We start from the raw sequence: 13,714 nt of genomic DNA on the forward strand, positions 1-13,714 counted from the left end.
AGCATTCATCATTCAGTAACTCTGCTCCGCAGCCACCCGTGCTGACAAGGCTTGTTGGCTCCTTCCTCGAATCCTGTGAAAGATGCCGCTATGGCTTCGGGATGGCAGACACTGAGACTGGTAGAGAGGAAGCCACCCATCCCTGCAGCCAGGCTGTAAGCCGTGCACCCCCACAGTTCTGTCCTTGATGCCCAACAATCTCTACAAACCAGAACCAACTCAGCCGAAGAGCGGTCAGAGGCATTCATCTGCCTCCACTCAACCTGACGTAAGGACGAAGGCGAGATCCCACAGCCGGGTGTGTGGGCCCCCACGGCACGAGCATGCTTGGCCAGGGCTGGTGGGGCACAGCTGATGCTGCTTGCTCTAGACACAAATTCTTCCTCAGTCTGTATTTACTCCTAACCAGAAGCCCCTCTTTAGAATATGTGTTACTAAGAATTAATGACGCACAGGCCGGCAATAGATTGCTCATGTCTGCACTCTCTTACCCCACCAGCCATTCACATAGACAAGATTAATACCATTAAGCCAAGTCAAGTTTATATTTCACTTCATAAGAGTGGGACGTTCTCCAGCCCAAACGTACTCATTGGCTGTTTACTTTCCTAAAAAGTGAAGCATACAGCCAATTCGAAGAGAAGAAAATGTTTTCTTTGAGTGTGCTTTTTTCTTCTTTTTCTCCTCCTCCTCCTTCTTCTTTGTGATGGATCACGTATTTGCCAAGAAGAAAATAGCTAGGTACAGGGAGCTGACCTCGGTCAGCCACGGCAGGGCGGAATCCATCAAAAGAACGCTTTAGAACCAGCCAGCGCGGCAGGTGTTGGCTCACTTTTGCTGTCTAAACACCCCTTAATTATTCTGAGGACTGGACGGGAGCAACGGGGTGAGCCGCTTCGGAGTGTTTGGTAAATACTAATTCCACAGAGGTGAGATGGGAATGCAAGCAGAGTGCCACTAAGGAGCACTGGGTTGGATAGATGGTTGACTGGATCCTTCTGGGGAAACCATGACCTCCGTGTAGAGGAATCACCGAGTTAGAAGAGAAAGCGTAGCTCAGAAAGGTAGAGGTCGAAAGAGGCACGGTTCTCGGGGCCAAGAGACACCTCTTGCTCTGCTGAAGCCAGTTTTCCAAGAGATCTCGGGAAGCCGCCAAGAAAAGCAGCCGCTACAGGTCAAGGCATTCCCAGGGATCACAGAACGCACGCGAACACTTGGAGGAAGCCTGGATTTAATTTTATGATCAGAACAATAATGGCAAGAAACCCAAGGAAGCCAAACGCAGCCGCCATGAATGCCCCCTCATGTCCTCTCAGAGAGCTGCACAAGCCCCAGACGGGTGTTGCTCAACCTAGCAACATCAGGAACACAGGTGACAGACAGCTGGCTGCGTGCTGGGGATCTCAGCTCAGAGAAGAGAAGGCTGGACAGTGACTGAGGACACAGCAGCTGAGAGTCCAGACCACCTAACTGGACCTTTCTTCATGGACCAGGAACTGCCTGCCTCCTTCCCAGCAAGATGGCCTGCTTAATGACCTTCTAGGAAGAAAAGGGGGGGGGGCTCAGCTCCGTGGTACCACAAGGACTTAGCATGCTCATGGCCTTGTCTTCCATCCCCAGTACCCTGGGTTTGGAGGTTTGGAGAAAGGCTGGGTTTGGAGAAAGGCTCTGTGGACCAGTTTCTCTTCATTGGCAGGGTCTCTAGAGCCTCACAGCTCCTTGTTCCCCTTTCTACTAGAACATTCTAGAAACCAAGCACACATGCTCTCATTCCTCACCTGCTGGCACCCACCTGCTCCTACCTCTCTTCCCACCCTCCCGAGGCTGTTACACTGAGGCTCACTCCACCTACATCTACATCCTCACCAGCTTCCTCACTGCCCACTCCAACAATGTGGCCTACAGGGCCGCTAATGAATGTCACCCAAATAGGTCATTCTTGCTGAACCCCAGGACCTCCCTCTGTGGCTGACCATGGCCCCACATGCCATACCACAGCTCAGCCACAAGGCGGCCCCCTGCAACTTCCCCAAAAGGGCCTGGTTGAGGGGGTCTTCTCAGGGGACTCCCCGCTTCCTCTGGCTAATTTATCGTCACCATCTGTTCTCACGTGTCCTGGTTAAGTTTCATCGTCAGGTTGACACAATCCGGGAAGAGGAAACCTTAACTGAAGAACTGCCCCAATCAAATTGACCTGTGGTCCCGTCTGTGAGAGAAAGGTCTGGATTGATGATTGACACGGGAGTCTCGGGACCTGTATGAGCTAGCTGGACAAAGAGCCAGCAAGTGAGCCAATAAAAGTGGGGCTCCTGGGCTGGAGAGATGGCTCAGCTGTTAAAGGCTAGGCTCACAACCAAAAATATAAAAGTGGGGCTCCTCTGTGGTCCCTGCTTTAGCTCCTGCCCCAACTTCCCTCAATGACGCACCGGGCCCGGAAGTGTAAGCCAAACAAACTCTCAAATCTAGCAGTGTATCTCCAAGATCTCTACATCTACTCACCCCTCCCCTGACCAGGCCTCGCTGTCCTAAGTACAGGGCCTGAGCCAGATTGGCTCCTGAGGTCCCCAGGACACAGCCAGCTGTCTGTCACCTGTTTCCTGATGTGTTCAGGTCTAGGAGCAACACTCCCCTAGGGTCTGGGCCCCAGGCGACAGCGGCTTCCCCTCCTTCTCCTACTAGGGCCCACTGGGATGCGGGAGAATTTGGTTGCATTTTCTTCTTGCACAGCACTGAGTAATTTCGGCAGTGTGGGGCTAGGGAAGCCGCTCAGTGGTAGAGTGCTTTGGCTAGCATGCACAAGGCCCAGGGTTAGACTCTCAGCCCCACGTGAGCCAGGCAGAGTGGCCCAGAGACGCAGAGGAAACTTAGCCGGACAGCGAGTGAAGGGGGCCAGTGTGAAAAGCCTCAGCCACTTGGATTCTGCTCATGATTTTAGAAAAGACGAAACTAGGAAGGTTATTAGAAAATAAAATAAAATCCAAGAGTTTAGGGGCCTTGGGGGAAGGGAGAGTCGGACAAGCAGTGCAGAGAGGAAAAGGATCTTGGGACAGTGGCATTGCCAGGTGACCAGGCAGCAGGGATCCTTCACTCTACATTGTCCCAACATTCAGGATGAGAGAAGTCCCACTGTCAACCATGGGCTTTGAGGCAAAAAACTTTAGTTGGTTTAGGGCTGAGATGAAGTTCCACACTGCCTGGAAGAATTGAGGGGGTGGGGTGGGGACACGCACACTCCAGTCTTCATTCCATTTTGCTAGGAATCAAAAGTGCATGCAGATAGATAGGTAGATAGGTAGGTAGATAGGTAGGTAGATAGGTAGGTAGATAGGTAGGTAGATAGAGAGATAGAGATAGAAAAATGACTGATACATACATTGACAGATGATAGATAATAGATACAGACAATTGATAAAGTAGACAGTTGATAGATGATAGATTGTATAACCATATAGTATAATGTATCATACATTACATACGTGTGTCTTAAGGCAACCGGGGACTAGAAAACTCTTATCTACTCCACTCATGGTCTGGTGGCCTGGCTCTCTGAGAAACCCCAACGCTGGTCCCTGGGGAGTAGTGCCTTGCCTGCCGTTAGAAGCCTGTCCCAGAAGCAGAAGGGCCTCCTGGGGAGCTGAACCTGTCCCCCTTATCACCCAGGGCCTCACTGGAGGACAGCTGTGCTAGTCCCTGCCCCAGCCTTGGACCTGTGGGCCTTTCCTCCTGCAGCCACAGGGGACCCTGTGTGGGACATCTTTCCTCAGGACCTCCCCCCACCCCATACCCTGACCTCCAGAGGTTGGAAGCTGGCTCCTGACCTCTCAGGGCACAGACTCAAGACGCCCCATGGGGAAGCCCGAGTGTTGTAGGCGTTCCCTTCCGTTTTCCAATGTGCACAGTTAGTCACACTTCCCTTTTCTGACCAGGCCACCCAGTGACACCATAGTGCCTCTACTGAGCTGAATCACGCCCCGTTCATTCTTAGACACTTCCTGTGCTGGGCACCCTAGCACGCCCCACCTCCTACCCCCACCCCCTGGAACATGATGGAACATTCATCCCCTCTTTGCTACTCTGCCAGGCAGGACAGGGCTAAAATGCCCATACGTCCCTGAACCTTGAATTTCACCAGCCATCCCTCCTCACTTCCGGGGTCCTCAGCTCAGCAAATGTCCAGAGGCCACCCTAGACTTTCTGACAAAGGAAGAGAAACAGCTAAGCGTTTGGCTGGGAGGCTGGGAAGCCCCATACCCTCCCCCTGGTCATTCCCTAGCAGGCATCCATGCATAAGCTCCCACGGCCCAAAGTCAAGGCTAAGAGCAGTCAGGAGGGCCAGTTGCCAAGGCAACAGGTCTGCAGCAACACTGGCAGCTCTCAACGCTCAATTATTCAAGACCTCATTACACAGTCTTCACAGTTGCCCCTCCATTCCTTCTCCACTCCCCGGAGGACCACATGGAAGCCAGTCAGCCCTTCCAAGGTGGAGTCTTCCTTCCATTCCTGCCTCAGAGACCAATTAGGGTTGCAACTTTCTGGTTATAGGGGTGACAGGTACTCCAACCTTGAGAACCAAGGCAGAGGACCCAGTGAACCCACCAGGGTGGCAACACCAGCAGAAGCAGCAGGCAGAGGGAGGTGCTGGTGAGGTTCTGGGTACATTTAAACTGGGCCAGACTGGCCTTCGGTCTTCTGGACACAACGTGACCTCATACAAAGCAAAGCACTTAGGACTGGAAACTGAGGCCAGCTCATTACTCGTCTTGTGTATCCCTCATGTTCCAACAGTACAAGCACCACCTCAGAAAAGCTGTAACAGGGGCAGGGACGGCAGCTCAGTCAGCAAAGTGCTGGCATGAGGATCAGAATTCCATCCCTGGCACTGATGATCTTTAAAAAGTCAAAAGCCAAGTGTTGCCCGCCTGTCGTCTCAGTCAGGGGAGGTAAAGACAGAGGACCTCCGGGCTTACTGGTCCAAGTCAAAGAGCTCCAGGTTCAGTGAGAGACTTGGCCTCAAGAAACAAGATGGAACCCAGTGCAGCGGCACACGCCTTTAATCCCAGCACAGAGAAGGCAAAACCATGTTGGTCTCTTAAGTTCTAAGCCAGCATGGTCTATATAACAAGTTTTAGGCCAGCCAGGATAGATAGATAGGTAGGTAGGTAGGTAGATAGATAGATAGATAGATAGATAGATAGATAGATAGATAGATGATAGATAGACAATAAGGAACATTGAGGAAGACACCCAACATGACCTCTAGCCTGTACGTGCACGCGCACGCACACGCACACGCACACACACACACACACACACACACACACACGGAACACACAGAAACTGTAACCATTCACACACTCACACTCACACATGCTTTTCTATGAGAGATTTTCTTTATTAGTTTTCATCCCCAACATCACCACCCCCATTCCAGGGCCCTCTGACAATTACAGCTTAGGATCACGGGACTTCCCATCAGCTTCCACACTAGGGCACCTACTCCCAGGGTCCTGAAGGATATGAGCCTCCCCGCTACTTTTGGAGGTCTGGATGGCGGTATCCAAACCACATCAGATTTACATAGATGGTAAGCCACGAACGGGCGGCGGCAACACACCCGCAGTTCCCGATACAGGGGAGGCTGAGGCAGGGGGATCATCACTTAAACCCAGGACTTGGAGCCCAGGCTTGGTGACAGAGCATAACCCCAACTCAAAAACAAAAACAAAACCAGCCGATGGAAAGAACGGAGGTCTGTGACTTTCAGACAAGATCACACAGACTAAACCAGACAGACAAGAGGACAACCAATTACTCTCACGAGACCCAATGAAGATGAACGGGAGTGCAAGCCGGCCTGTAGGGTCTGCAATGGAAGATCTGAGTGGGGGGGGGGAGGGGGGAGGGAGACCTGCCTGCCTGCCCTCAGGAAACTGGACTATCTAGTTTGGTAAAGGGCATTTTGGGGTTGAAGGCCTGGGGAGGCAAGTCTGGGCCGGGTGTGGGGGCCACAGGATCTTCCTGGGTTCTATCAAAAGTGTAGGCAGTACCTCACTTCCAGACAAGCTCTGCATTTCCCTACATGCCCTGCCTTTCAAGATGCCTTGAAAGGCCAGAGTGAGTCTGCCCATAATTTAGGGCCTGAAGGCTCCTCTAAGGGTAAATATATCACCCCCTGTCCTTCCGGCTCACGGGGTGTTTATCAGTCACCTCGGGGACCAGCTTGTCCCTGAAGGTCCAGGAAGGCTTTCTAGGAGTCAGCGTGGCTCCAGTGACTGGACGAGACCCTCTGCGTAACCTAACAGAGGATCCCTAGCCAGCTAATCCCCAGGAAGTCGGGCCCTGGAGCTTCTCTCTACCTGCCCTTTCTCTCAGCCAGCCCCTCCCATTTCTGGTGAGCGCCAGGAACCTCAGCCCAAGGGCAAGAGCCTCCAGGCCAAAACAATAGAAAAGTCCGGAATGTCTGTAAGGGGAGGGCTAGGAACTACGCTGTGCTTAAGGCACTGGCCAAGGGAGCAGAAGTTACATCCCTTGAATTTTTTTTTTTTTTAAGTTTAAAAAGTAAAAGGATGCCGTTTTTAAATTACTTTCCTGTGCAAGGGACATGACTGGGGGACTGGGGGTGGGGGTGGGGAGCTCATAGCCCTGGTTCCAGGCTTCTCAGGTTCCTGGCCTGTGTGTCTTGTGCCCTTTCACTGACTCCCAGTTTAGAAACGAAGCCGCGCGTGCCGGCATCAAGCAGTCAGCAGCCCATCCTCTCCACCACGCATGTGTCCAATCACTGGGAAGAGAGCGTCACGCGACAAGGGTAGGCACGAGAACCATAGCATGCTCGGCCTGTGTCCGGAGCAGGACGCACGTCCCGGGCACCGAGCCAGCACTGCAAAGGGCGCAGGGACAGGGACTGGCCTGTCCCAAAGGTCGCGGGCAGTGCATCCCGGGCGCGGAGGGAGGGCTCATTGGCGCCGCCGGGGCGGGCAGGGAGCAGACACCCAGGGGACACCGCTGGGACCGGGCTTGCGCCAAGAGGACACGGGGGGCGCACTCACCCTCCCTGGTCTTCTTCTTCCTCGCCAGCGTGCCGCCCAACTTGCCCAGGAAAGACTCGTCCTTCTTCATCTTGGGGGCCCTCGGGGTGGGCGATCGCGGTGGCGCGGAGGACATATGTGAGTGCGCGCCACCCGCCGCTGGCCGGGGAGTGGCCAGGAGGGCGCGGCTGCGGCTTCCCCGCCCCTGCCTACTGACCTCGAGGTCCCGCGGCTGCAGCTGAGCTCCCCGCCCGCAACGCAGCGGGACCCTGCGCGCGGTGCCAGGCACCACCGCCCCCCTTTTGTGCGGCCTCAGCGTGCTGGAAGCCCAGAATCAATGAGTCCCACAAATATGTAAAGTCAGCTGTTGAGTCTCTGCCAGGATCCCGGGCATCCCTTATTGGGTCGATGCTTGGTGTGTAGTGGGTGCCTTTGTGGGACAGTGGCCTCACAGAGCGACCCTTCCCCCAAGGCAAGCTCAGCCAAAGGCTTCCACGGGAGCTTGAAGAATCAGGAAGGGTACCTGGAGGAAGAACGCAGGCCCAGGGAAGGATATTAGGCTACCACGGCCAGGTTTGAGTTGCACAAAATTGACTTGTTGCTGAACAGGAGACGGTGAACAGGGATGAGGTCAGGCAGGGAGGTCTACTAAGGAGGGAAGTGAAAGACACTGGGGGTAGAAGCTGAGGCAAGCTTTGGCAGAGGGAAAAGCCAGATGGCCCGTGGCTGCAGGCGCAGGGTGGGTGCATGGCTCAGCAGAGATAGGAGCTATCAGGACCTGGGCTGGGGTGAAGCTGCCACACCTAATCATAGGGTGGGAGGGTGGGAGGTGGTTCCCTGGGGTGGGGTGGGGGTGGTTCCCTCTCCCTTTGTACAGGCTCAGAGCCTCACTCCCTCCCGTGAGCGATTTCAGTTCAGTGCAGGAAATATTTACAATTCACATTGGCAGAAGGGGTGGCCCTCGCCTTGGAATTCGTCATGGGGAATGGGGGTGCCCAGTACCTATGGCGTTACTAGCCAAGCGTGGAGTAGGGGCAGTGGAGACTCCAACAGGAGGAGGAGGAGCAGAGGGCCAGGATTTAGGAAGAAATAGGGAAGAGAGAGTTGTTAGGGAGGCATAGTTTGCAGAGACATAGTTTCCCTTCACTCGGAGAGAAAGAAAACTCAGAGGCAGGGACAGTCTTCTCTCACCCAGCCCAGGTCCTGGCTGCTCCTGTCTCTACAAAGCCACCTTCCCGCTCTCTCGGCATCACAGGCCATTTGGCCTTTCCTGGCCTACTCTTCAGTGCTGAGGCGGCTTCCCTCCTAACCATGGGGAGCCTCTGAGACCCCAGGATCAGGGAAATCTCAGAACTGCAAACTCCCTGTATCCCATGGACAGTTAATCTGATTGTCAACTTGATGAGCTCTGGGATCACCTTGGAAACGAACCTCTGGACATACCTAGCGGGTTACCTACTCTGGGCAGGACCATCCCAGGAGCTGGGCCCCCAACTGAATAAAAAGCTGTCATGGCTGTTCTTGGTTATCCATTTGATCACATCTGTAATTAACTAAAACCTAAGTGGCTGGGCGCACCTGGAAGGGATTTTTCTTAATGACATCACTTGAAGTGGGAAGAACCACGCTAAAGCCAGACCTTTTGAGGTGGGAAGATCCACCTTTAATCTGGGCTACTTCTTCTGCCTGCAGCTTATACAAGGGACATGGAAGGAGGAAGCTTTTTCTCTCTTCTCCTGCCTTCCCTTGCTCTTGCTGGCAAGGCTATTCCTCCACTGGCATTAGAGCCCAGTTCTTCCGGATTCTGGCATGTACTGAAGACCAGCTGAAACATCCAGCCTCATGCACTGAACAAGTACTGGATTCTTGTACTTTCCATTGATAGACAGCCATTATTAGACAAGCTGGAACACAGCCTATAAGCCACTCTAATAGATCACTCACACAGCCGGGCGTTGGTGGCGCACACCTTTAATTCCAGCACTCGGGAGGCAGAGCCAGGCGGATCTCTGTGAGTTCCAGGCCAGCCTGGTCTACAAAGTGAGTTCCAGGAAAGGCGCAAAGCTACACAGAGAAACCCTGTCTTGAAACCCCCCCCAAAAAATTAATTAAAAAAATAATAAAGGGTTGCAGGATGAGGAGGTTGAGGGCCACTGCTCTAGAGAACCCTGCTAATAGAAGGCGAAAGAGAACTGAGTAGCAGCATTCATCTCTCTCTGCTTTCTGACTGTTGGTACAATCTGAACAGCAGCCGTACACTCCTACCACTGTGCCTGCCCCTCCTTGATGGATGCCTTATCTTCAAACTGCAAGCCAAAATAAACCTTAAGTTGCATCTGCAACAGGTAAAACAACTAACATCCGTGACGAGGGCGTGGCAGACGGAAGGGGGGTCAAGAGGAGGAAACTTTCAAAGATAAATTGGCAAACCTTGCAGAGTGCATGCCAGGGTTAGGGATGGGAAGGTAAAAAGAGGTCTTGAAGGCATCTCCATCTCAAGAGGAAATCTCAAGCTGGGGAGAACACTGACAGATCAATGTAGTTACTGATACTCCTGTGAGATGGGGACAGAGCTGAGCACGGCAGAGACTTTGGGACCTGAGAGCTGGAAACAGACTGTCATGCCTCTGGCTTCTGTGGCTTCTAAGAATCTGTTCCACTTAGAGGAGCACACAGAAGACACTTACACTGTTTCGTGAGGCCCTGGCACGCCCCAGAGGGAATATCGCTGGCCAGGATGGGGCAAGAGAGAAGGAACTTGGAACTGGGAACCAGAAAGAAAATGGAAGAGGGCTGTCTTGGTTCTGGTAGAACGCAGGACAGCCAAGGTGGGAAACAGAAGCATCAGTGACTGTCCTGGGCACAGGGAGGGGCCACTGACTCGAGAGGTCATGAGACTATTTCATCAGTGACCAGCAAGCACACAGAAGTCTCCAATTCCATTGGTAGTTTCTAATTTGAATGCCGTAGAGACAAGGTGAATCCTGCCTTTTTAAACAGGGTTATTTTGTTTTTAATTATGTATATGTGTGAATGTCTGTACAGGTTTGTAGACATGAGTGCAGGTGCCTCAGAAGCCAGGAGAAAGTATGGATTCCCTGGAGCTGGAGTTATAGGTGGGGTGAGTTCTGGGAACCAAATTCAGGTCCTCTCCAGGAGCAGTGTGGTGGTTTAAATGAGAATGGCCACCATAGACTCATACATTTGAATGTTTGTTTCCCAGCTGGTGGAACTGTTTGGGAGGGATGAGGAGGTGTGGCCTTGTTGGAGGAGGTATGTCACCAGGAGCTGGCTTTGAGATTTCAAAATCCCATGCCATTTCCAGTTAGAGCTCTCTCTCTCTCTCTCTCTCTCTCTCTCTCTCTCTCTCTCTCTCTCTCTCTCTCTCTGTGTGTGTGTGTTTTATATTTGTCGATTAGACGTAAGCTCTCAGCTCCTGCTCCAGTGCCATGCTTGCCTGCCTGCTGTCATGCTCCCATGACTATGATTGTTATGGGCTCAGCCTCTGAACTATAAACCCTGATTATGTTGTCTTTTATTTTATTTTCCCCAGAGCTGAGGACCGAACCCAGGGCCTTGTGCTTGCTAAGCAAGCACTCTACCACTGAGCTAAATCCCCAACCCCTATGTTGTCTTTTATAAGTTGCCTTGGTCATAGTGTTTTGTCACAGCAACAGAGAAGCAACAAGACAAGTTGTATATACTCTTAACTGCTGAGCTGGCGCTCCAGCCCTATTCTTGATTTTTTTTAATGCCATACATCATAAAGAAGAAGCCTGAAACTTCCAGCTCCTGACAGGAGCTCCTCTGTTTCAAGAGAAGAAGTCACAGACAGGGATGTTTGTTGTCAGGGAAACTGACATGGGCTATACAGAACAGAGGGGTCCTGGCATCTGAGTTGCATAAACCAGAATCCACTGTCTGGGGTGCTGGCTCCATGGTGAAGTCTGTAGCACCCTTCCCTGATGAGGGATGCCTTTTGCAGTCCCTTGGACTGAGAGCTGCGCACTCAGCCTATTTTTCACGCACCACTTGCTGCAAGATGAGGTGGTTCCCTAGTCAATGCCGTTTGGAAGACAATTTGAGACTCTTGCAATGGTTAAAAATGGATTTTCATCCCATAAATGTCACTAGTAGCAACTGAAAGCATCCTTAGAGCCTGAGGAGATGGCTTGCTACACAAGTGTGAAGACCTGAGTTCATCCCCCAGCATTCATATTAAAAGCTGTGTGGGGAGGCGCATCCTTGTAATCTCACCACTTAGAAGGCAAAGGTGCCCTGGGGAGCAGGGAGGGGGGCTCACTGGCCAGCCTATCAGCCTATCTAGATTCATCAGTAAGCCCTTGTCCCAGTGGGAGATCTTTTTTTTTTTTTTTTTTTTTTTTTGAGCTGAGGATCAAACCCAGGGCCTTGAGCTTACTAGGCAAGCGCTCTACCACTGAGCTAAATCCTCAACCCGAGTGGGAGACCTTGTTTCAAACAAACAAAAGAGATGGACGAAGCCAGGTGGTGGTGCACGCCTTTAATCCCAGCACTCGGGAGGCAGAGGCAGGCAGATAGATCTCTGTGAGTTCAAGGCCAGCCTGGGCTACAGAGTAAGTTCCAGGATAGGCTCCAAAGCTATACAGAGAAACCCTGTCTCAAAAAACTAAAAAAAAAAAAAAAAAAAAAAAAAAAAAGGATGGATGGGCTGCAGAGACATCTCAGCAGTTAAGATCATTTGCTGCTCTTGCAGAGGACCTAAGTTTGGTTCCCAGCTCCCACGTGGAAGCTCACAACTTCCTATGACTCCATCTCTAGGATATCTGACGTTCCCCTTCTGGCCTCCAAGGGAAGATCCCCACATGTGCACATGTACATACACATAAAGGAGAAAAATCTTAAAGATGTTTTAAAAGATGGACAGGTCCCAAGGAATGGTACCCAAGGTTGACGTCTGGTTTCCACATGTGAGTCACATATGTACATGTGTCCCACACATCAGTGAACCCCAGAAACACACACACACACACACACACACACACACACACACACACACACACTTCTTCGATGGCTATGCTTTAATTTGCACTTTCCTTATAGAGAGAAAGGGAAAATGTTGACCTCTCTCCCCCTCTCCCCCCTCAAGCTCTCCCTCCTGGCTGGCTGGCTTCTTCTCTGTTGATATGGCTCAAGTCAGACTTTCCAGAATGCCAGACTTCAGCAAACATAAACACTAATCTAGTCCAAAGACAGCACCTAAATGGATGCAGAGAGAACCTCGCTCCCATCTCCGCAGACACGGTCCTCTGCCTCTTGGTATGCAGTGCACACAGCCTCCGTGACTCCGAGGATGCATCCCATTTAGAAGATAATTAGGAAAATCGGGTTAGGCACAGCTGCTCCTGTCATAGATGCCACTTGACTGGCTTTTGATCTGTGTTTTCCAGAGATGCCGGGTCCTCATAAGCTGAGCGAAGGACAGGAATACACACTTTAAGAGCTCTTAGTGCACAGGCCCTGGGCCCTGCGCTGGGCTCCACGCTGTGTAGTATCTGCCGGTCTCCATTACCTACATTCCTGTCACCTACCCCATACATCTAGAGTCACAGGGTAATGCATTCAGGTGGCCCAGGGTCTGGTGTGGTCTCTCTGGGACCGGAAGAGAGCTATGCTATGCATCCAGGAACCCCAGGATGACAATGTTACAAACACCAGCACCTCTCACCTGGCCCCACACTTCAGCATAAGCAAAACAGGGATCAGAGATGCGAGGGGCCGGGGTGAACAGCCAGCCAGTGTTTGCATACCATACAATCATATTGACCAAATACACAGTGTCAGGGCTGGGGGTGGAGCTCAGTGAGAGCGTGTATTCCTTACTTTTCTATTGTTAGGATAAAACACCACAACCAAGGCAACTTACACGAGTTTATTTGGGCTTACAGTTCCAGAGGTTTCGAGTCCACAATGGTGGGGCCCACCCTCAGTACCATACTTCCTCCAGCAAGATCACGTCTACATCATAACAGATGATGAGAAACCAGGTGCACACGCACACCCTCACTAACAGTTGATACCCGGCAGGCTCCATTCTCAGCTCAGGTGGTTACCCAGATGGGCACCCATGAGTGATCAAGAACCTCACAGGTGTATATACTCAGGGGAGAAGTCGCCCAGGTGTGCCCCGTCATGTTAGCATTTCCACACACACAAATTAGCCTCCACAATGCCTTGTTGCAAACAGCTCAGTGAGTGGTGTTCCTATGTCAGATAACCTGCAGCCTGTGGTAGAACTGCTTCACACACACAAAGACGCATGCATGCATGCATGCACACACGAGTTCGCTGCCCTCACATTTGGGCTCTTTGCTCACCACCTGTCTGGTTCATCTGTCACCCACTTTTCTCATTGCTGCAACAAAATATCCAACAGAAACAGCTTAAAGGGGGACTTGTTACTGCCCACCGGTCCAGGGAACTTCAGCCTATGATGGCAGGGAGGGTGCTCTCTCCATATTGGAGAGAGCACAGGATCATATCACACAGCCAACTAGAAAACAACGAGCCAGACCAAACCTGGAAATTCCCACAAATCTGCCCCCACCCCCACCTCCCGCCCCGTGAGTCAGTTCCACCAGCTAGACCCTACTTCTCAAAGGTTCCACAACTCCCCAAATAGGGCCACCAGCTGGGGACCGGTGTGCGCA

General features: G+C 52.0%; 1 protein-coding gene across 1 annotated transcript in view; it reads right to left on the bottom strand.

Annotated features, from left to right (window-relative positions):
• Positions 1 to 7,211, bottom strand: part of Parvb (parvin beta) — a 90,077-nt gene extending 82,866 nt beyond the window's left edge. Inside the window, exon 1 of the mRNA XM_028856743.2 lies at positions 7,047 to 7,211. Within this exon, the coding sequence (XP_028712576.1) occupies positions 7,047 to 7,161 (115 nt within the window). The 5' untranslated portion in view covers positions 7,162 to 7,211. The remainder of the gene's footprint in view (positions 1 to 7,046) is intronic.
• Between the last annotated feature and the right edge of the window lie 6,503 nt (positions 7,212 to 13,714).

The sequence above is a fragment of the Peromyscus leucopus genome, chromosome 20 (assembly GCF_004664715.2).
Source record: "Peromyscus leucopus breed LL Stock chromosome 20, UCI_PerLeu_2.1, whole genome shotgun sequence".
Taxonomy (NCBI): domain Eukaryota; kingdom Metazoa; phylum Chordata; class Mammalia; order Rodentia; family Cricetidae; genus Peromyscus; species Peromyscus leucopus.